At 40.2% G+C, this 25,030-nt stretch overlaps 1 protein-coding gene across 7 annotated transcripts in view; it reads right to left on the reverse strand.

The window, feature by feature from the left end:
• LOC142097549 (ankyrin repeat and fibronectin type-III domain-containing protein 1-like) overlaps positions 1 to 25,030 on the reverse strand; it is a 274,419-nt gene that overhangs the window by 41,623 nt on the left and 207,766 nt on the right. For 5 of the 7 annotated variants that reach the window (XM_075179471.1, XM_075179472.1, XM_075179469.1 and 2 more), the window contains exon 6: positions 14,789 to 14,917. The exons of 1 other annotated variant lie outside the window; for it this stretch is intronic. In XM_075179471.1, the coding sequence (XP_075035572.1) occupies positions 14,789 to 14,917 (129 nt within the window). Of the gene's footprint in view, positions 1 to 14,788; positions 14,918 to 24,066; positions 24,296 to 25,030 lie in introns of those variants that run through there. One more of the 7 variants, XM_075179474.1, reaches the window with a different exon arrangement.

The raw sequence follows: 25,030 nt of genomic DNA on the forward strand, positions 1-25,030 counted from the left end.
GAACTATTGTGAGTAATAAACACCATTCTACTTTCACAATCCTGCATGAAACTTCTTACCTGCTGCAATCCTATGACATATAGATAAGAGCTAAACACTACTCCATCGGTTTAATTGTCCTGCAGACATAGCGCATCATCCCCAAGCCCTGACTGGCTCAGCTCCCTGTCTGTCAGCCTAGAGCACGATGCCGAGGTCACAGCCGTCAGCAGGGGACTGATCTGTTCTTACTTTGATCATCTGACTAGTTCACCTCTCCCCTTCTTCCCTCCTCACAGCTTCCCACGTGTGCAGAGACAGATGTGTCTGCCTCCCACATAGTTTGAGGTCTGATCAGGTTAAGTGTTGTATTGGTGGTGGTATATTAATGTAATGTGGTGGGTATTAACGTTGTACGGGGGTATTATCATGTAGCTGCTGGTTGGAGTTATTAATGTAATGTGGGGCTATTGATGTAATTTTGCGGTTGGTGGGGATATTTAATATAGGTTAATTTTTTTCCCGTTAAATGTGGGATGTTATTTTAATGTAATATTGGATTGATCAAAGATATTAATATATTATAGAGGCTTTGTATTAAAAGTTGGATGCTAATAATTTGATGGGGCCAGTTGGAGGGAAAGAAGCCTATTTATTAAAAGTGAATGCTATTAATTTAACATATCCATGTTCCCTGATCCACTGTAAAAGTTATAGAAACATATCGAATGTTCAGACGAGATCATCTTTATCCACCACTCTTGTCAGGGTGGGTGAATGAATCGTGTGTCATGACATCACAACACCCATAAACCACCTGCTCGTACTCTACCTAGGTGCACAAGGAGCCAGCTACGTATGTCAGAAGACAGTTGGCAACAGTCAGGAAAGGAGGTAGTCGGAGCATCACTTTTGCACATTGGCCCACTAAATTGGCCCATTGACAAGGTGCGGGGGCAGCACCCAGAGGAAAACAGGTGCCTCAAAGGGTCCCCTCAGTCTGGCAGAAAATTAATTTTACAGCCAGAAACTGAATAGAGCAGATTCTAGTGGTAAAAACAACTGAAGGCAGAAGTAGGCATGAGGGAAACTAAAAACTGAGGTTGTGTCACTAACCTGTAGCTAGTCCTCTGGGGTCAAAAGTTTAACTTGAGCACGCCCATTTGATGTCACAGGGAAGGGCTTAGTATAGTCTATTACATTGATGGGCAGGAAGTGAATCATTCTCTTGAGTTTAGAAAATTGCCAGCCCACCCTCACTGGTTGCCTGTTATGGATTCTCAAGCTGTTCTATGGTAACGGTGGCCACTTCTTGGTAAGTTTGGCGTAGCTTGTGGAGATCCTGGATGGCGAGTTTCTGGCGGCCAGTGGTTGGGGCGCACATTACGGTAGTGGACACGCTGAACCCGCCTCACTTTGATGAGTCGGCTATAGGTACCGACAGGTACCGCCCTTGTGGGTTGACTTCTGGTTGCGTTCCTTTGACCAAGAAGGGTTGCGGGTTCTGTAGTGCCTGGGACAGATGGTCCTGGTAAGGTAGATATGTGCATCCAGGGTGTGTGTTGGTTGTCCCCCCGTTTGCGGATGCCCCGTGGTTAATGCTGGGACATCCTGGTTGTCTGGCAGATGTCGTACGGACTGCTCTTTTCTCCACCACCATACTTGCAGATAAACTCCTTTTAGTTTTGCCACATTTATGTCTTCTGTCAATCATTTAAAGTAATTAAATAAGTATTCAGAGGTTAATGTGAAGTAATGGATATTTTATTATAGAATTATAGCAGGCATTATTTTGGTATGGATTATATATCAAGCATCACGTAACTTGGAAGTTATGGAAGGCCCTTCCTACCTTTATTATGGTGCCCAGTAATCTCTAGTTATCGCACTGTACAGTAGTAACAGGACAACAGTTTGCTATGCAATAGAACATAAGATATTTAACAAGTAGGATGTGAAATATCTTAAGCTCTATCATGGTCCATCATAGGTACAGGAACATTCATACATAAATTTGTGAACACTTGCATTATCCTTTTCATATTGGATTAATGCGTATTTTAAGTATAGTGTAAATAAAAAAACAGCAACAACTAATTATTTATAATGTTTTCTTTAAAAGCATCATATCGCATTTTTACTGAACTAATCACGACGAGGTTGCAGTAAACCACCCAGGCTTTCCCTTGTTTCTGGACAGACAGGCTATGAGTTACTGTTCAACCAACAGGAATACAGGTCAACAGGGATTAAGAGAAGCTACGAGTAGCCGAAGTTGAGTAATATTTATGGAAAGCTATACAGGCTTCCAGCAGAGTGACTACCTTGATCCTGGCAAGTGGTAAATCCATTTAATTTTAAAAAAACAGCCACTTGACTGCCATCACGCAGGGTGGAATGTTTACAACGTGTTGTCACTTCTGTGAAATGATTACAGAAATGTGTCAGACACATCACTGTCCTGTCCGCAAGAGCAATGTTTACAAAAGCATATGAAGAGGAAGATAGAGTAAGGTCAGGCCACAAGCCAGGTTGTGTCAAAGTCATACAATCTGTTCTACGGCTGTAGAGGTTACACTTTTTTTTTTTTTTTTCCAATTGGTACTAAAGCAATAGATTTTCTGTGCTCTAAGTTGAATTGCACAACAACATTTAATAAGAAAATGTTATTGCTCCACAGACAAGAAAGACCCTTTATATGCTTGTTGATTTCATTTGCCAGTACACAGATAAGCCTGGTGCCAACACCAGCCACTAAAAATATATTACGAGAATGGGCGGGTCAAGTGTTGCAATTATTGAGAGAGCCAGGACATTTTTGGGATCCCTACAAAGAAATCCACTTATCCTGGTGACATACAGTACACAATACAATACAGAGCCCATTCTGGCTGACAGTATATAAAGCAGAACTAATGGTGGCAACAATACAAAACTGAGCGACTTTTTGAGGTTAGTTCAGAACACCAAGTTCATTCTGGTGAACAGCATACATAATAGAGCCTATTGGTAGCTAGTGGGCAATAATAACTTAATCTGGTGGCTAGTATACAATGCAGAACCTTATCTAGTAATGACCATATAAGGTAAGTCGCTAATAAATTTGAAACAAAACACGCACGTGACCTAAAAATCCAACCCATATTTTGTCTATGTTCCAAAATATAAAAGTGATAGGAACCTTGGTGGTGTTGTAAGGCGGCACTGCTTGTAAGCAATTATGGGGGCATTTATAGTTGTTGGGGCAACACATCCGGTTTTACCATGTGGTTTGGCATAAATGCATTGCGATTTAAGGGTTTCTAGGTCACCACACACCAGATGAGGTTTTCAGCCTCCAAACCATGGGATAATTCCTGAGGTTTGGGTCTGATGACCGCATCCCATGTGTGGCGCGGTTTGCAAACCGCACACTTAACAACTTAGAGAGTTAATTTCTCTCTAACTCCTTAAAACATCAAATGTAAAAAATCACAAAAAATGTATTTAGTACAAGAATTGAGATGGATGAAATGCTTCAACTACATTTAAAAAGGACCAATGAACAATCAGTGTGTGTGTGGGGGGGGGGGGGGGGGGGGGAGTTAAAAAGTTTGGAACCTATTCCTACTTGTACGGTTAATTTGTGTTTATCAGAAATTTAAATTATGGGAAAATAAGTATTATTGTGAGTTAAAAGTGGAAAACCAGTGCACGTTCCAGAAAAACCCAGACACATGTGAGCCCTTCTATAAGGCAGACCAGGTAGGTTACTAGTATATAAAACAGGCTTCCATACTGGTGACTACCGTACAAAACAGACCCATTCCTAGTGATTAGCATGCCATTTTCTGTAGGGTATCATCATTATCCTTTATCTATGCAGCACTGCACATTAAGGGGATCATGATACAAATGAATAATGTACAATGTCATGAAACAGAAGTTATAGATGGCCTTGCCAAAACCTAAGAGGTGTGGGGAGCGCTTACGTCATTAACCCAGTTGCTTCCATTGGTTTTTAAATCTGAAGAATCACACTAACTCTACCTCTTCCTTGTCTACCATCCAAGTCATACTGCTATAATATAGAAATGCCCGGCAAAACTTTATATCACTGTCTCCAGACCTAGTATAGGTTGCCCTTTGTCTAACAGTGAAAGATGTGTAAGGAACACAGAGAGGGAAAACTATATATGTTATTTAGTATGTATCTATCACACCTTTATCTGCTCTTTATCATGGGACCCCCTGATGAAGTCATTGAATGGTGCGAGCTGACTGCCCTCTCTGCACGCCAGAACAAGATGGGAATCCACGAGCAGCGTTTATATTTTTTTATATAAATGTTTTAAAACGGAACTTCACTATGGTGTATTCTACTCTCTTCCTTATGTCACTACTAAACGATTTGAGGAGCAACACGTTATGGAAAGTACACAGATTTACTTGAACCTGGTGACTAATTGATAACGAACGGATGCTGGACTTGTGCTTTTTTTTACCAAAAACCCTAATGAACATCGGATGTCTAGGGACAAAAAAAACGGGAATTGAACTGTTACTGAAATTTTGTGTCTAATGCCCTTGTATACAAGTGTGATTATCTATCTAAAACTTCTGTACAATAGACTAATAGGTTATGACCACATCCACATGTTACAAGGTCAGCTTGAACCATACCCTATGCTAAACATCTTTTATGACATATAAATAGCAGCACAAGCATACATTTTAAATTACCAAGATGTCGATCAAAAGGGGCTGGGCCAATTGCAACCAGGGGGTGAAGCCAACCGGGACCAGCCAATCAGACTGAAGGGGGGTGTGGCAATGCTAAATCACCCCCCCCTAAAAAATAAAGTCTAGGTCCACCCCCGACCAGGTGATACATATGTTAGTTTGGATGTGATGTGATCACCATATAGATAACAAAGCAAGATTTACGTTTAACATTTTATAAGACTCCCATTACAAAACATTAAATACATATAAGTATCCTATTTATCCTTCCGTCCCTAATGGCGCCTTTTCCCCTTATAATAAACAATACTTTGCAGAGGGGAATAAGGGCCAGAATCGCACAAGTCTGCATATGAATATATGGGTGCACCCACTTTCTGGGCATGTGCATCAGCCAGAAAGGATATCAAATAGGCCTCAAAAAGTTTAACATGTTGGTATTACCTGCAGTATAACTCTAGCAATTCATACAGGATTTTTACAAGCTGCATGTTATGAACAATCGTGACTATTGGAACAATTGACTTGCCCATCTAATTTTCCACAGTGGCGATTAAAGACCTTTCTGTAACCAGGTTACTAGCAATTGCTTACAAAAAGAATAATTTTGGATTTTCATATAAAAGAAGCAGAGATAATCGGTTACAGTATTAAAGTCCTCTGCACCACAGCCCTAAAAGCCTGTTCATAAAAGCTCATAATATTACATAGACATCAGCCAATCATAGCACAGATAATCTTGCCACATTCCCAGAATGCCATTCTCCATTATTTTTCTACCTACAGCAGGCAAATGTTTACCTTGCCTATGTCTGGAGCCAGTCTGGATATAATATACAATCAGTTTCATCCTGTCTATATTTAGCTGAACTTTATACGACGTGTGGATAGAAAAAAACATAAAGGAATAAAAATACAGAAGCAATATGCAAAGGTTTATAAATGACCAATATTAAAAAAAAGTTTGCAATATAATCAAGACTTATATTAAAAGTGTTAGACAAGTCATCTCCATCACACCAGGTCAAATAAGGAGGTCACCAAGCAGAAATAGCGAGAGCTAATGATGCAGATCAATGCTCCTTGAATTAGGACATAACACAGCCCCAATCACATTCTGACACTGTATTGTACAGTAGCTTATAGAAATTCTCATTCATCAAAAAGCAGTCCTTCTGCAATACTGAGGGCAGTAGTACTCATAGTACACGTAGGTTTATACAGCATACATTTCAACATGTATGTGCACTGCAGTCAGTACAGGCTGTGAGCGCCCCCTACTGTCAGGAAACACGCAGGTTGCTGTTGTGGAGATTTCTGCAATAGAACAAGGAAGAGACAATTGTAACCTATCTAGGAATGCCACTTGTCAGGTATTCTCATGTCCTGTCTGCTACTGGAGAAATGGAAAAGGGAACAGAGAAAATTATTCTCTCTGACGTTCACAATATCGCTGTTCTAAGTCTCAAACGATACCTGTAATATCTGGTGTATAATTATAGGAATGGATAGAAGAATACATTAATGTAAAGAGACAATTACACTGTAATAATGAGAGACAGAAAGAGATGGAGAGAGACAGGTGGGAGACAGGAAAAGGAAGAAGGAGAGAACAGAGGAAGAGAGCAAGAGAGGAAAAGAGAGAGGGAGAGAAAGAGAGAGAGAGAGAACAGAGGAAGAGAGCGAGAGAGGAAAAGAGAGAGGGAGAGAGAGAGAGAGAGAGAGGCAGAGAGAGGGAGAGAAACGGAGAGAAATATAGAGCAAAGGAAAGAGAGATGGAGAGAGACAATGTGAGACAGAGAAAGAAAGAGGGAAAGAGACAGAGAAAGAGAGGGGAAGAATGATGAAGAGAGACAGGGAACGAAAGATGGAGAGAGACAGGGAAAGAGAGATGGAGAGAGAAAGTGAGTCAGAGAAAGAGAGGGAAAAAGAGACAGAGAAAGAGAGGGGAAGAAAGATAGAGAGGCAGGGAAAGAAGATGGGAAGAGAAAGAGGGAGAGGGATTGACACAAAGAAAGAGAGAGAGATGGAGAGAACGAGATTAAGAGACGGAAAGAGAGGGAGTGAGACAGAAAAAGAGAGAGAGAAACAGAGGTAAAGAGAGATGGAGAGAGAAAAAGAGAGGGAGTGAGACAGAGAGGGAGTGAGACAGAGAGAGAGAGAGGGAGTGGGACAGAGAGACAGGGAGAGAGGTAAAGAGAGATGGCGAGGCAAAGAGAGAGGGAGTGAGACAGAGAGAGAGAGAGAGAAAGAGGGAGTGAGACAGGAAGGGCTCATTCACACGAGCAATAAAAACATGGAATTAGTCTGTATCCGTGTTTTATAAATATGCAAGGATTATGTGTGAATGGGTTGATATGTGAAGCTATATGTATATTGTTTTAATTCAAAAGGGTAACTGTACAAATCCTACCTTTACAAGGAGATGTTTTAAAACACCCTTATTATTGGTACGAGAGATAGCTGTTTAAACCCACCCATATAATATGTGTTTTCATTATGGGTTCTTCCAGAATGCACATTTGTTTGCATGTGTGAATGATGATTGTGCACATAACATACAGATACACAATTATCATTCTTATATGTGTAAGTTTTACAAGCTGCACATTTTACAAAATATGCATTTTAAATACATATGAAAGAGCTTACAGAGGGAGAGAGCAACAGATAACCTTGTAGTAGTTGTGTTGAGACTGAATAGGACTGTAGGAGTAATTGACAAAAAAAATAAAGGAGAACTAGCATCAGGAAAGTGGGAAATGACAAAAAAAATGAACAGTGTAAAAAAGACAGAGAAACAAAAATAACCGTATAAATTAGGAAATATCCAAAATCTTAGCTTGCAGCGTTACTTGCTATAAATTATGTTTAGATTTCAAAAGTGGCGACTCTAGTCAAGGATGGTGGCCCTTAATGCCTGATAAATGAGAGTCCAGCCACTTAATAGTCCATGACATTAATATTCTCATACACCGGTGCGCTGCATCATGAACGCTTCTCATGCAATCTTCCACCTGACCTGTAACCAGCAATCCCAGGACCCTCCTAATGCATGCGGCCCGGCCGCTAGGTACGACTGACTTGGGGAACACAATCCGGCCACAATACCTCATTTGTGTCCTGTAACAGCCTCTGCATCTCCAGCACGGCATCTTCTTTGCTAAAGACCTGTTGAATCCCAGCGCCGCATTATAAAACCACTAAGAGTACAATCCTACACAGTAAACTTGTGATGACATGTACACATAGAGAGTTCAATGGAGATGAAGAACTTTGCTTTTAAGTCTTTAGTTGTGGGCTTAAGGCATGTTGTGGGCACAGCTTGTCAGGGCCACCAGACAGACACGGGAATCAGTCCTACAGTCTAGTGCTGATGGTGAAATGTCCCCACCAGATATATGATGCTAATGGCAGTGGTTTGAGGGTTTTATGAATGATTATTGCTGTGCTGTTTGGACAAGTATCTCATGCTGACCCAGGATGCTAGGAGCTATAGTGGAGAAACAATAGTGATTTATGTAATCTAATACATCAATGAGTGCTAACCTGTATTATTATTATTAATTTTTATTTATAGGGCGCCACTAGGTGTCCGTAGCGCCGTACAGGGACAAGCGAAATTACAATACGAGGTGAGACAGCACAGTACAGTAAACAATAAGCACAGTAACTCAGTGAGCTCAAAGCACAGCTAGGGGGGCGGGGGAGGGGAGAGGGGAAGGTCCTCCTAAGACAGAGTCCAAGAGGGAGGGCACGGGTGACAGGGAGGCCCCCAGAGGGGGGAGCGAGAGGGGACAAGGGGAAGAGGGTCCTCGAGGAGGAGGGCGAGGTAGCTGGAGAGCAGAGTTAAAAGTGGTGAAGACAGGAGGAAAGAAAACCCTGCTCAAAGGAGCGTACAATCTAAGGGGTGGGGTACTACTAAACAAACTACAGTCTCATCAGTTTCTATTGGTTATAATACCATTTTTTTTTAAACAAGTTTGCTATGCACCAGTCTTCCTTGTGTAACAAATATCTCTCAGTAGTGGTCATTAGGTTATGGGTTACATTACTGACTTGTAGTAATTTAGGATTATCTGGTGTCATGGGGATAATCAAGACATGGATCCTCACATGCGATAAAACTGCTCATCCATAATAAATATATCAAATAAGTGAAAAACACTTGAAAAGATTATGACGCCCCTAGAGTCGGGATCTCAACCTCCACCACCAGAGGTACCTCACATAGGTTCAAGGAGCACTCGCACCAGTTAAATTACACTCAAAATGCAACTTTAATATATAAGTAATTAATAAAACATACTCAAAACAAATTAGCAGAAAAAGCAAAAAAAAATTAAAGACATTTTGAAAACCTATTTATACACATACAGGTGATCCTGGAATAAATTTACTTTGGATAAGACGATACACAATAGTGGTTACTTGGAAAAGAATTACCATCCTAAATGAAATATATGATACAGGAATTTTGAGGACCCCTTGCACTAAATTATAATACTGGCCCCAAAAGAGTTGTGGTAGAAATCGTATCACATTGTTAGTGCCTACACACTAATCTGTAGAATGGTAATATTGCAAATGAATACATTAAAATGCACTTCTGAAGCCCATTGATTCACTAGCAGACTAGCAATGTAACTGGTACCTACAAAATATATATAGGTTCTGCCGGGGAAAAACAAAAACAAACAAAAACCAAAGCCCAAACAGCTCCACCGCTGTGTGTAGGCCACAGGTGAAAGTACTCTGCATTTTATTTTCATCATAGTATAACTAAAGAGGGAAGAAGTGTGTCTAAAGAAGGGGCCCACATTATATTCAGTAGTGCAAGTAAGCAGAAATGGGCACAGTTCCTGTGAAAGATTAGGTGCAGGGACTGAGGTATCTTTCAGAATGTTGTAAATGACAAACAATTACAAGAGAGGAAACAGGACGACCATGACATGAGGGACGTCTACACAATACAATCTCACATGTAAAAGCACAGTGTGCCTCATGTAACATTACTAATTCCTAGCACAATGACTGGCCGCGCTGCCCTGGATATTAGTCCCGGCCACAATGAGTTGCGTAGATCATCATTATCATCTATTTATATAGCGTAAACATATTCCGTAGCGCTTTACAATTGTAGATGACAAGTAAGCTTTAATAAGGCTTTGTAAAATGTGTTCCCCTTCCACGATAAACGCAGCACTTTGTGAAATCCAAGACTGGTACCAGCAGTGAGTATTTCACATTAGCATCCTGCATCTAAGAGCGGGTCTAATAACATCAGTAAACATGATTTCTATTTTTTGAGACAGAATCTCAATAAGATATTAAGGCACCAGGAAGAGTAACCACTAACTTGACAGACTTCTTTCTTTTCCACCCACCACAGACCCGCATAGGTTTCCCAGAATGGGTGGGAAAAGCCCTACTGTTTATCTGTCTACCAGTCCCAAATCCATCCCACCCTCTCTGTAACCCAAGCCAAGTCTCTGTGTTTGCCTCTTGGCTTGCGAGCCCACCACGAAGTACTTTCACACACACACCACAGTCCACAAGAACATGGTCCTCGTCCAAGAAACCAAGCAGCTTGTACAGCAACTCCAAGGTAGCATTATGTTAGCAAGCAGAGAGACTCCAGGGTCATTAGCGAGAGATTGGAGAGAGAGCAGGGGAGTCATCATGGGGAATGAGGCAGACATTAGCACCTTTTCATATAAAGAACTGCATTAAATGATATTTGTATAGAATGGACTGAATCTCTGGGCAGGCAGTGCTTTGTACACTATAATAAAGTACATCAAACACAGAAATAAATTATAATATAGCTTCCTGTAGCTATGCCTGTGTAAACTCATCGATTATTGTCACTCTGCTGTCATTACTTTCTGGAAAATGTCTAAATAGATTTTATTAAATACAAAAATATCTCTTATTATGCCTTATATATTTTAAAAAAAAAAATCTGTTTATGTATTTCATATTATAGTTCTAGATACAACATTTTCAACAGCTGTTTACAATCTCACTGTGGAACTTCTGACAGTGAGAGAGAAAAATAAAACACAGAACTACTATAAGGTCTGCATGGCCCCCTGTGAGTGAGAGTGGGCTATCTTCATTATTATGGTATATTCTGCAGCTTTGTACAACCAGAGAACATTAGTCCCTGCCCCTGTAGAGCTTGCAATCTAATTTTACTACCACAAACACAGACACAGGGACAATGTTTAGTCAGAAAACAATAAACATACCAAAAGGTCTTTGGACCATGAGAGGAAAGCCAAAAAAACTTGGGGAGAACACACACACACACACACACACACACACACACACACACACACTCCACACTGATAGCCCCTTGATCGAAATCAATCTAAACACCCCTGTGTAGTAAACCAGCAATGGTACGTATTGGTGGCACCCTGCCTACATCATCATAGCAATCACTAAGTTGTGTTGTGCTGTTTACATCGCTTTGTGCCTGCAGCTTACGTTTGCCCTCTGCCAGATTAGCATGAACAACATTAGCATTCATAGATCTGATCACGGTGCCAGAATTGTGGGCCCTTGGGGCGAATTACCTGGTTGTGAAGAATTTGGCAGATCTGACAATGATGTTAATTATGGGAAAAAGAAGACGGGCTAAGCCCTAATTACAATGCTCCTATTGTCCTTACTGCAGTATAGTTCATGTCAAGCAGATTGTATGGTTTATACATGCCAAGTTGTGAAATCAGACAATCACTGCAAAACCAGCCGCCCCTGAAAGACACATCTGGACAGGGAAATTTGGGATAGGTATATATTTTTAGATATTAAGTCTATGTTTATTATATGGGACAATGAGTAAGCATTTCCTTATTCAAGTCTACCAGTTGACTACATGCTGTGGAGGCAGCCATTTTGTGGGCGGAACCAACAAGAGGATGCAGCCTATCAATTCCCTAGAAAGTTCCTAGTGAATTGATAGGTTGAGCACTGGTCCAGTCAGTGAAGTTGCTGTATCCACTGCATATAGACAACTGCTACACTTAAAGGGAATTGTTATTTATAGTGAGTTTGGCACAGGTAAGTGGCACACTGCACCATCCAAATATTCACAGTCATTTTATTTGTAGATTTACAGGCAACATTTATATATAAATTAATTAATTTAATCGCAAGGACCAAGATTACACTCAGATCATCTAAGAATGATTCATCTCTATATTCTCACCTTTAATGTTCAGTAATCACTTCACTAGCTTCACCATCACATTCACACCAATTACAGTGATCCATCCCAACACTGACACAATATACGATTATTGGTCATTGTTCTAGATCAGATAACATGTTCATCAATTAAGCTCAGTGATCAACACTCTCACTGATCTCCCTTCTAGAACAGTTCAATCTCAACAATCTCAATATTAGACAGGCTCCACTTTAGACAATCTGTTATTTAATTTTCAACATTTAATGACTTCTCTTCTGACCGGCTTCATCCCAGCATTTCATTGAAATCATAATTCACCTCTTGGTGATCTCTGCTCAAGATCATTTCCATTAATTCATTCTGTCTTGTAAGCCAGCTTCATTCCAACATTATTATCATTCATAACTTAGTAACCTCTGCTTCAGATCATCATCATCTATCACTTAGCAACCTGTGCTCCAGATAATCTCCATTCCAAGACTCTATCCTATAATTCAGCTCCATTCCAACATCATCATTCATCACTTAGCAACCTGTGCTCCAGATAATCTCCATTCCATCACTCTATCCTATAATTCAGCTCCATTCCAACATCATCATCCAACATTACCATCATTTGTAACTTAGTAACCTCTCCTTCAGATCATCTCCATTCCATCACTCTATTTTATAACTGAGCTCCATTCCAACACCGTCATCATTCATCACTTAACAACCTGTGCTCCACATAATCTCCATTCCATCACTCTATCCTATAATTCAGCTCCATTCCAACATTTTCCTCAATCAGCACTTAGCAATATCTACTCCAGATAATCTCCATTCCATCACTTTATTTTATAATTGAGCTCCATGTGATCTCTGCTCTAGATCAACTCTATGGGGCATATTCAATTAGCTCCGGAGATTGCGGTTACGCAGCAGCTGTGCATTACATAAGGTAATACAGTACCGCAAAAACAAGGATTTTCCTTCGCAAACCTACGGGGGGGGGGGGGGGGCAAGGGGAAATCAACGTTTTTGCGGTACTGCGAATTAAATTTGAGACCGAGATCTCCGGAGCTAATTGAATATGCTCCAATTACTTCATTCGGTTGTATAAACCAGCTCCTTTCCAACATTACCATCATTTGTAACTTAGTAACCTCACCTTTAGATCATCTCCATTCCATCACTCTATTTTATAACTGAGCTCAATTCCAACATCGTCATCATTCATCACTTAACAACCTGTGCTCAACATGATCTCCATTCCATCACTCCATTTTATAATTCAGCTTCATTCCAACATTATCATCATTCATCACTTAGCAATATCTGCTCCAGATCATCTCCATTCTATCATCCTGTCTGATAATTCAGCTCCATTCCAACATTATTATCAGTCATAACTTAATCCAGATCATCCTTCATCATTTAAAAATCTCAGCTTCAGATCATCCTGTCTTATAAACCAGTGCAGGTCAGTTACCAACTGAAAAATGACTTCTGCAAAGTGCAAGACCAGCTTTGGACCCACTGTTGTCCAAGTGCACCTAAGTTTCAGCTACGGTAGGAGCATGTGTTTGTGGAGAAGAGGGAAGGAATTGAGTGGAGCGAGAACATTATTTCCAAGGCACAAAGTAGACACACCAATGTGCTTGATTTGCCCATCAGTGCATACATGACATGGATTTATGGAGGAAGCTTAATGACATGAATCAAGGGGTAGATAGGATGTTCCTTACTGTGTAGAGGAGGCCATGACCTGGACTTCTACATCAGCCCAAAGCTGACAGTATTCAGTTACTCTCCTCTAGTTTTTTGCATTTTTCCAGGCATAGTGCGAGCAATGTAATGAAAAGCTTCACCTTAATCTCAACACTTTCATTATACAGAGTTTAGTGACTTCTGTTGCAGACCACATCACTTCCAGTATTCCATGCAAGAATTCATCTTTATCAAAACATAATTTTAATTTGTTAGTCAAGTGCAAGTGTACTAAAGACAAAATAAATCCCACATTATTTAATTTACTTTGGATCCTCTCTATACCAACATCCCACAGGTACAGAGCCAACACCTCCTTCCCTCTATGCTCATTCTCTGTGCTCCACATAATCTCCATTCTCTCTACTTTATAATTCAGCTCCATTCCAACATTTTCATCATTTACCAGATCATCTCCATTCTATCATCCTGTCTAATAATTCAGATCCATTCCAACATTATCATCATTCATAACTTAATCCAGATCATCCATCATGATTTAAAAATCTCAGCTCCAGATCATCCTGTCTTATAAACCAGTGCAGGCCATTTACCAACTGCAAAATGACTTCTGCAAAGTGCAAGACCAGCTTTGGACCCACTGTTGTCCAAGTGCACCTAAGTTTCAGCTACGGTAGGAGCATGTGTTTGTGGAGAAGAGGGAAGGAATTGAGTGGAGCGAGAACATTATTTCCAAGGCACAAAGTAGACACACCAATGTGCTTGATTTACCCATCAGTGCATACATGACACCTGGAATTATGAAGCAAGCTTAATGACATGGATCAAGGGGTAGAGAGGATGTTCCTTACTGTGTGTAGGAGGCCATGACCTGGACTTCTACATCAGTCCAAAGCTGGCAGTATTCAGTTGCTCTCCTCTAGTTTTTTGCACTTTTGCATAGTGCAAGCAATATAATGAAAAGCTTCAACTTAATCTCAACACTTTCATTATTTAGAGTTTAGTGACTTCTGTTGCAGACCACATCACTTCCAGTATTCCATGCAAGAATTCATCTTTATCAAAACAAGTGTACTAAAGACAAAATACATCCCACATTCATTAACTTACTTTGGATCCTCTCTATACCAACATCCCACAGGTACAGAGCCAACACCTCCTTCCCTCTATTCTCACCATTCAATACTCAGTGATCTCTGCCTGAATACGGGCTGCTCCAGAGGTGCGAGTTCTGCATCATTCCTCTTCTCAGACCTCTCCTTCAGTGACAACCTGTGGGTCAACTTAGAGAGACCGCCAAGAGACCTGCAGGTGCGACAAAAACAAAATAAAAACTGAGCTTTAATGCAGGCTTCTGGGTAACTTTTATGTTACACTCCTCTCAGGACCAAGGACAGAGTGTCCATTTGACTTCCCTTGCATCCTAATATCCAAGGTAAAAAAAAAACCACAAACACGTGAAGTCTGTAAAGATTAAATTGTGAGCCGTGCTGGAAAGAATGAAATATAGAAATAGTGGAGAAGGGTACTGTACCGCATTGTATAAGAGGCTATTTATAGTGCATGTGCACAGACTGTACTGCAGCAGAGAAATGAATCATGGCAGATATGCAGTGTCTGTGCAAGCATATGTAACAAATACCAGTAACATGGACATCAACACACAAACAATCAGAGCGCGCATTGGCTACAAAGTCAGCTTGGGTAAGAAATAGGTTTTCAAAATGAACAAAGCCTGGTTTGAAAATAGTTTTTGCCTGGAGTGATCCTTGAGAAATCACATTATGTTATCTCAATAAGACCGTAGCTTCCTTTGGGCATGAACATAGTGCTCGTGTTTAGCTGCTGTGTACGGTGCAGAGTAGCCGGGATTCTCTGCGGAACGATTGAGCTGCAAGCATTACCCACGCATATGGAGAAATTCAATAACCAGAGTTATAAATGGAATTTAATATCATGAGAAACTACTGAAATTCAACAGGGCACACATCAGGAAACCCCAGTATGTCCTTTTTTTTTTTTTACTTGTGTTCTGCGTCTAGCTTTGCAGAGACCGAATGAATGGTTTATTCACAGGAAAGATCTGTGTTTAATCCCAGTGAGGTTTAAACCCCTTTACTCATCTGATCTGTCAATCTGCACAGAGACTCCACCCACATTTATGCCATCAATCATTTTAACAGTACTCCACACATTCGGTCAGAACATGCTGATACAAGCACATCCATTTATTGTTTTTAGGTTAACAGGTCGTAGAACAATGGGTGGCTCAGATATAAAACAGAACAAATAAAAAAAAACAACATTTAATGCAGTCAAGGTGTAGGGTCAACATAGGATTACTGGACACCCATGCCAACTTACACAAATGCACATTACGATAAACACTGTAGGGCAGTAGATAGAAGCACATAAACTGTACTACTGATATGCCTATACACACATATATACATACACATATATAAATATATATATATATATATATATATATATATATATATATATATATATATATATATACACACACATACATATATATATATATATATATATATATATATACACACACACACACATATACATATACACACACACACACACACACACACACACATACCACTGAATTTAGACCATATCCTAATCATGTTTTGCTCACCCTGTCGCTATTTGCTAAACTAACTGGAAGGGCAGGGACATTGCTGGATATTAATAGGGACGTTTGCTAGCACAGGCCTTGATGTTCTCCCTTTCAACTCGACACTCTATGGATAATCTTGGGAAAAGATAAAGTGAGCTTGGATTGATGGACTTGCTGAATATCTCAATAAACTTGGAGAGATTCTGCTGCTGTTTATTACAGAAATCAAGTATTCCATGGGAAATATTAGAACATTAGGATTTTTCATAGGTAATCATGCATGGTGTAGAGTTGATGACTTAAGTACTGTCCCATATCATAGTAACAGACAAGACAGAGATAGTTTAGCAGAAGAAACGTCTGACTTGTACTAAGTAGATAGTCCATCGTTAAGTCAAAATTCATATATTTTGTATAATGCACATCATTTAGAAATGCTTGGGAAATGTAATTGAATGCATTTTCTTGGTGCCTATGGTCATACAATAGTTTATGTCCTATCAGCGTGTGGTTCCAGAATAAACCTGGAATTGCCCCCCCTCCCCTCGTTAGCTAAAAAGGTAAAGAATCTGCTGTTCTTTCCCAGAATCCCCTGCTGTTGCGGAAACATGGTGTGCTGTACGATTATGTGACAGAGTACATTTTTTTTGGAGCAGTCTGGGATTTTTAAATGTGCTCATAAGTGTCCTTTATCACTAAAGTTCAGTATGGATTTCAGATCCCATTCCAAGTTGTCAGCCCAAGTGATTATCTAGGATTTGTGATGTCAGCTGGTTGTCAAAATAAGCTATGAAAAGGAGATATGCTGCAGATAGAAGTTCAGCGGTGCTGCTGTACGTCGCTCAGCTCTGGCAGGAGACTGCGCTAGAAAGAAGAGCCATTATACAGAGCACAGCGAATCACACAACATGCTGCCTAATTACCCAGTGGGAGTTGCTGGCTGTAAAACTGGGGCACCACTGGGACTAAATGATGGGTGCGGAAGAATTTAAAAAGCTTTCATTAAGATATTTCGTTCTGCTTGCATTTTATGCAGTTTCTGTTCCAGGTTTACAGCTCGGATGATTTTGGATAAGAATTCCCAATGATAACAGCAAAGTCAGTGGGCAGATGAACATGCACTAATACGTAGGTTATTAATAAAAAACTGGGTATTGTGTGCTTTTGTATTAGAAAAGAGGCTCCTTTCAGGTGTGGGTAATGTAAAGGGTTACGTACATGAACCTTGTGACATATGTCTGTTACTGGTTTTGACAGTAACCACCTGGGAGAGGTGTTTAATAAGAGTGCCGCATTCCGTGCTGCAGAGGGCTGGAGTTACAGCAAGTCACATGCTCCCTCCCCCTGCCAACCACTCCTGGGCCACCCTTCCAAGTATATATATATATATATATATATATATATATATATATATATATATATATATATATATATATACACATACACACACAATTCCTTACCCTTTAAGGAACAATATAATAAAAATAATGCTAAATGCTTCATAATAAAGCAATTTATGTTTTATATCTATATGTTAAATAGTGGTATTATTATGTACACAAGAGGCTTTGTGTATAAATTATTTAGTTAAATAAAGAAAATAGAATTCTTATTTTAATGATGTCTAAGGGGAACAGTTAATGCCCTCTGACATTATTTCTTGCTTGAAGCAAATTAAGCAAAAAACATGACATCCCCGCTCACTCTAGAGAGAGCATTTTCTTTATAGCTCTGTATGTGCTATACTTCCTCCAGCCCGCAGAGGGAGCTGTGAGGTATACAGGAAGCCGGCCCACTAAGGGGCATTAGTGCAGTCTGAAAGCTTACTTTGGAAGACAGTCATGCAATATAAAAAACAAGTGACAGGTCCACTCTGATTTTACTTCAGCAGAAACATGGCCTCTCCCATTGATAACAATGTATAAAATATGCATATTTCATATTTGGTGGGATTGTTCTAAATGACGTGACGCTTGGAGCAGTACTTTATCTCACACTAAAACTGTATTAGGAGGGGAAATACCAGAGGCCTTGTCTTTTTGACTGCTACAAAAGACCGCAATTCCATTATCCCAATACAAAAAAATCTTTTTTAATTCAACTTAACTGTGCTGCTAAGGCAGTAATCCCAGTTCACTGGCAATTGCCCACACCTCCAAAGATAAACTAATGGTTCACCTGGATAGAACACTATCGAAGTATGGATGAAATTATCCTCTCCTCAAATGACAAATTCGATGGATATTGTGCTACATGGTGCAACTGGTTAGTTTACCGAATCTACGCTGTATAAATCTGTACAATCCTCTTCACCTTAAATTGTTTGATTACCCTATGTGTGTATGTTTGACTATGCAGGACCACAAGTTAAGACTTCCGAAGCCTCGGATCTGGAGCTATCCCTGCCAATATTCATCCCTTCCCCCCTCTTTCCATATGTTTTACCCCCATTTATATAACCCATATGTTCCTAACATTCATAGACAATGGATATCTCACAATACCTGACTTTCAGTCACATTTATTCTCTGGAGATCGCTCTAACAGGTTACGATACACGGTTATCAAAGTCAAGCTCAAACTTAAATCTAACATTTACCTTACACTGTCTACTTTGTACGCTGTTCTATTATAATTGAATATGAATTTTTCTTCAATGCTTTCCACTTAATGTCATGACATTATTCTGTAAGTTACGTGAACAGCTCTCAATAAAAAATGATTTGAAAAAAAAATTATTGCAGAGGAATAAGATCTGTTGTACACAATTAATGTGTTTTACCAAACCCTTTATACAGGAATTATGTGAAAGTAAACCTTCCTTACGACAAGGCTGGTATTACCGTTAATAAATTAGATAAATATATGTTCTGCTGTGAACTACATTATTTTAGAAATGTCTCTGTAAGAAAATAGGTTAATGTAATGATGCCCTCAACTCTGCATTTCAGTGTTACTTTACAGCATTGGTGGTGGTATGAAAAATGTAATGGGAATGTAAATTAATGGAATTTGATAGTTTTACAATGAAGGCAATAGCACACCTTCCATCTGTGTCCATTTTGGCGGGACGTCCCGATTCACGGCCCACAAAGAACCAGAACATAATGGTAAAGTGGATGTGTTTTTGACCATTTGTGGGTGGGGCTTGGACGCAACTGGGCAGAGTTTGAAAGTAACTGGGCGGAGTTTGAAAGTAACTGGGCGGAGTTTGGGCAGGGCAGGGCTTATTTTGTCCCGCTTTGGGGATTCTGAATGTTGGGAGCTATGCAGTAGGAGAAGTGGTGGTATGGCATACCACCGTATACACCCCCACTTCCCCCACTGTATGTACCTATATATAGAGGGACTCATTTCTAAAGTGCCCTCAGGGCTAATTTAGAGTTGTACGGAAGTGTATTTGAGCATCATAAAGATGCTTCTTTGTGCAAAACTGAAGCACGTATTTTGCACTTGCAGGCCCCTTTCATTTGGAGAGGTGGATCGGGGGCAGTAAGGTGCTGGTGCAGTAAGGGTCTAGCTGCCGCCCCTCTCCTGGAATGTCCGGCAGAATAATGAGGTGGACGGGGCCAATGACAGCACTGTGCTGTGGAGGACGGGATCCTCATCAGCTCTCCTACCCCACTTGTCTCTTGGACCTCTTGGAGGGGTGGTCTAAAAAGCAGGTATGAGTACCGATGTGCAAGTTAAGCATGCCCCCTTCAGTTACATGGATCTGGAAATTTATTAGCTGCAAGAAGCACATTTTGCTTCTACCAGGGGCAAGTTGAAGATGCCTGGTCCATCTTTGAGCAGGCACCTCCATACACTATACTTAACATATGTGCAACTCAAACTACAGAGCTTATACACAGAGGCATTTTTCTGTTCAACTTTTCATCAGACCGTTGATGTACAACACAAAACACCTAGGTTTAGTACTGATCAAATCACATCAAGGTGCAAGCCTGCTCTCCGCTCTCGGGACACGCCAATGAGACATAGAAGAGGCACTGTGCAAGTATAAACATCATACTAAATACCAAACTCCTACCACCCCTTTCATTAAAATTAAGTTTTCTTTTCATACATTTGCTTGGATTAGTCTGATTTATGGCTTAAATGAATAATAAAAATGAGGGGTACATTGTAATCGTTCTGCGCTCAGGAGCAGACTGTCCATAGACCACACCAGGAATTTTCCCAGAATACTCGCTGCTCCCACTATTATTATATTCTATTTATATAGCGATACCATATTATGCACCACTTAATGAAGGATATTTCATCATTTACATCAGTTCCTGCCCCATTGGAGCTTACAGTCTAAATTCTCTAGTACACAAACTTGGGTTGTCAGCAGTCAATTACCTAAATGTATGTTTTGGTAGGAAATCCAAGCTGCCATAGAGAAACAAAGCAAACAAGAGGAGAACATACAAATAGCACACAAATTGTGCCCTGGTTGGAATTGAACCCATGGCCGTGAGACGTCAGTGCTAACCACTGAGCCACTGTGACATCACGGGACCAACATAAGCTATTTTTAAATTTTACTTTAACAAGACGGGGAAGTCAGAGACTCTGGGCTCTGGCCTGGGGGTCTCAGCATCGCCTAAAGTGAAAACCATGCCATTTTATGCCAACCACAAACACTATGGTACCGTGACGGAAGCCGTACCAACTTAGCAGCAGCAGAACATATATCGCCCCGCCTCTTGCCAATCTGACCCCGCCTACTGAATATTTGGTTCCGCTGGCAACATGTTCTGAATATTTTTCAGCGACACATCAAGTTTCCAATACATCCCTGTCTAACCTGGTGCAAGTATTTTGCAGCATTGAAATGTCTGTGCACCGCTTTGCGCTGCAAGGAATGCGCTTAAAAATTTGTGCATAATATTTGGGCAAATGACCTCCAGTGGAGGCACATGTTATGCGGGCTGAATGGCTAAGCACTCCGGTGCAGAAGGAACCTACTGAAACATTTCATTGTGTTATCTGAAGCAATATTCATGCAAATGCAGCCTTTCAATGTATTCATTTATTCTTATAAATATGGCTTCAGCTCACAAAATAATTGCCTCCTATATGCCTAAGTGATGTCACTAGGTCCTAGAGAATTAGTAGGCTGCATCAGGAATCAACTTCAGTCCATATAAATGGATTCTTTTGCTGTGAGATGGTGACTGGTACTATTTAAGTAAGCAATAAATCCTATTAGATTGAACAAAATATATATACTAACATGCAAGATATGTTTACTTAAACTGTGTATGTGATACAATAAAGACTGACTATTCCCAAGCAACCACCTTCATCTAGCAAAATGTTTTTGGAAGTGAACTACCAGACCACATGTAAGTAACATAATAATTGTACCACCACATTGGTAACACTTGCAGATGTGTCATGTACTGCTGAAGAAATTTCAAGGCTCATTACATTCCTTTGCACTGCACTGCCACTCAAGGGGCTAAACATTTAAGTTAACCACTTTAAAATAGCAATGTGGGTGTGTGTGTGAGTGGACCAATTGTAAGCCCCAATGCCCATGATAGTGGCATGTGATTGGACCTCCCAGTCACACACACCCCTTGTGCAGAGTCGCACAGTTTTCGTCCAGGGTTGCGGGACGAACTGTACAGCCTTAGGAAAAGTGGCTTCATGGAGCAGTCACAGGGGTGACCACGGAGACAGGACCAGGTCGTTCATAGGTAGTAACAAAACATAACATTGACATGTCACTGTCAGTGAACATTTCTTGCAAACTACCTATATATTGCTTTTCCAGAATTTTTTACTTTATAGACACTAACATCTATCGTAAACAGATTCAACAGACATCCTACAAATGTAAAAAAAATGGCTCCTCCTACTCGTTTTGGGGAAAGATATGAAAAAAAATGTCATGATTTAGGGTGACCTGACCTGTTCCATGCATAAGATGTTTCCCTTTGCAGAACAGAAAACATGGTATGCTGATAATGAGCTAATTACCAACAGAATTAGGGGAGATATCGGATCACCTAATCTTTTAACCAGTAAGGTAGATTATTTGACATATGATAAAGCAGTGATAGGCAATCTGAGGATGACAGGGCATGCGAGGACACTGAGTTTTCCAGCAGCTGGAGAGCCACAGGAAGCCTCAATGTATAAATATATTATTAATAATAATAATACTAATAATAATAATAATAATAATGATAATATTTCAGCTAACCTTTCTTTAAGCTTTTCCTTCTTATCAAGGGAACCAGTTTTTGGTCCTCATTGAATCCTAAGGCAAGTCTCTCGGCGGGTCTGGTTTACAGTTTAGTGGCACAGTCATTAGCTCTAAGCCCTCGCTATTTCTCAAATTGCACCCCTATTCCGAGCTGCTATATGGAATGGGAGTAAAGATATGTTAATGAGGTTTAAGAATAGCGCAGACGGCCAGACGCAATTATTGCACCTGCCGTCAAGTGGAGAACAGGTGTACACAAGACACCAAGCAATAACTTTTATTATTAAATGTCACTAGCCAGTATTAAGTTTTAGTATTGCATTTCTGAATAAACTGCTTCAAACATACAGAACAAGTTTTAAATAACAGTTCCTTACAAAAAATATAATTTTTCAATTATCGGTATATGGATTATGGATAATGAACCTATGGACTATGGATAATGAATGTAGGATTATGCATACTATGGAAAATGATTCTCTGTGCATTGTCTGATGGTTTTTTTTATTTTATGCAACTACAATAAAATGGTCAATGAGCTTATTGAATACAGTCATTTACACCATTTCTTCTACTGCCAAAGACAAGAGCTAAGTGACAGTCCTGCTGCACAATGAATGCTGCAATATCAACTCTAGCAACACGACAAACGAAACTGCAAATGCAAAACTTTATTAACAAAACTGTCTGAACAGCTGCCTTTAGTTACGTATACGGACAGGCATTATCCAGAAATATAAATATAACTTTTATATCTACCACAGTGGTTAGAGGGAGTTTTTTCGACATTTGCACAGTGACACAGTAACACAAATTATACCGATAGTTGCATCTACACAGTCAAACATTTTTAGCCTGTTAATCACATCTCTGGTTGAGATGTTAGTTCGAATAGAAAAATAATATTAACAAGTAAAGCAGAGAATCAGAGTGAGCCTTATACACTTGTGTACCTGCTTCTCTCAGCTCAGTAACTACAATTGGGTGGTATTAATATTCCTATCAAAATATACCACGATGTAATGACACCGTTTGGTGGTTATGTGAACCTTACTCAAGTTTAAGTACAGAAAGCGCCATGTAAAAGCCAGAACTTATTATTAATAGAGAGAGATGCGGGAGGGCCAAGAAAGGTAATAAAAGTTACCTTCTCTGAGCAGAGAAGAGTTATTGCAGTATAACATAAGCCTGGGCTGTAACTCCATCCTGTGGACGTCTTCTGGACCAGAATCAAATAATGAAGAAAAAAAAAAAAGTGAAAATGACAGGCGGGAGTTTGTAGCAAATGAGAACAACAGATGGAGAAGGGGGCTAGGAGTCTCCTGACCAGGGTGTCCTGTGTTCCTGTTCCGAGCAGGATCTGCCCACCACCTGTTGGGGGTTAATCTATGAAGCAATGTCTTCTGGATTTTTCAACCGCACTTTACCTCTACTGTATCCACGTCTGACAGCCTGTCTTGTTACAACTTTGCACTGTGTTCACTGTAGGCTTCTAACATCCCTCTTTGCAAATTCTATCGATCTATCTATCTGGCAGGTGCTTATTGTAACATTCCTATAATTCACATCATTCTTCTTCTCTCTCCAGCAACTTACAGTAACACTCACCTGCTGTTATTCTTTGCCCACCTCCAGTAGAGTCTTGTTAAGAGTCGGTGACAGCATCACCGTAGAGCAGTCAAGTAGCTGAAGTCATTGCGTCACCTGTAGCCTTGTCCGTCTGCGTATCGCTTGCTGCCCGGTAATGTCCCCCAGAGCACGGACTCCGCTTGTACCTACTGCTGCTCACCTCTCTATCCCTCTTCCTCTCCTTCTCACTCTTTTCTGCCTCTCTCCGTCTGTCTTTTTTTCCCAATCTTGTTTCTATAGAAACTAGATTAACTGGGGGAGGGGGGGTGGACTGTAACGGCCTCATGTGACTAAGATTCCAACACTGAAGAATCTCTCGCTTTTTTTCTGGATACAGGCTTTTTTTTTTTTTACATAACAACAAGTCATTGTTAGTGGTACCCAAAGGAGTCTGAAAAGGCCATTGCGAGATATAAAAGATTGCAGGTTAATATGAAGAGGCCAAGGAAGGATGCTCGACGCCCAGGAAGTTCACCCGCAGCTTCACATACGTAGAGAGCACTGTATTGACATATATGAAAATTATGGGCGATAACGAACAGTGATCACAGCGACGCATAAGTGACCGCTTCTATCGTCAGTTCTAGGGAACGCTAATAGATGCAAATACAATAAAAACTGTTATACAAGTATTCATAGAAATAATATATATCATAAAATGATTGTTTGGCTTCTGTATACAGTATATCATCTTTTTTGCATTCCTGCGTTAGCCACAGATAGGAAGGTAGGATACTGTATAGCAGACAGCTGCAGATTGTACTTACAGATCTCAGGAAAACTATCTGCAATAAGATTCGGCTATACTTCGCACACCCATTCAATGCCAACAGTGAGGTGATATTAGCAACTGCTTTAACCCCACACAGTGTAGGTTACTAAGAGGCAATGCTGAAGACGAGCTCATACTTGATGGTGTTTTCACTCCTCTCACACAAGTCTT

Source organism: Mixophyes fleayi, chromosome 7 (genome assembly GCF_038048845.1).
Source record: "Mixophyes fleayi isolate aMixFle1 chromosome 7, aMixFle1.hap1, whole genome shotgun sequence".
Lineage (NCBI taxonomy): Eukaryota > Metazoa > Chordata > Amphibia > Anura > Limnodynastidae > Mixophyes > Mixophyes fleayi.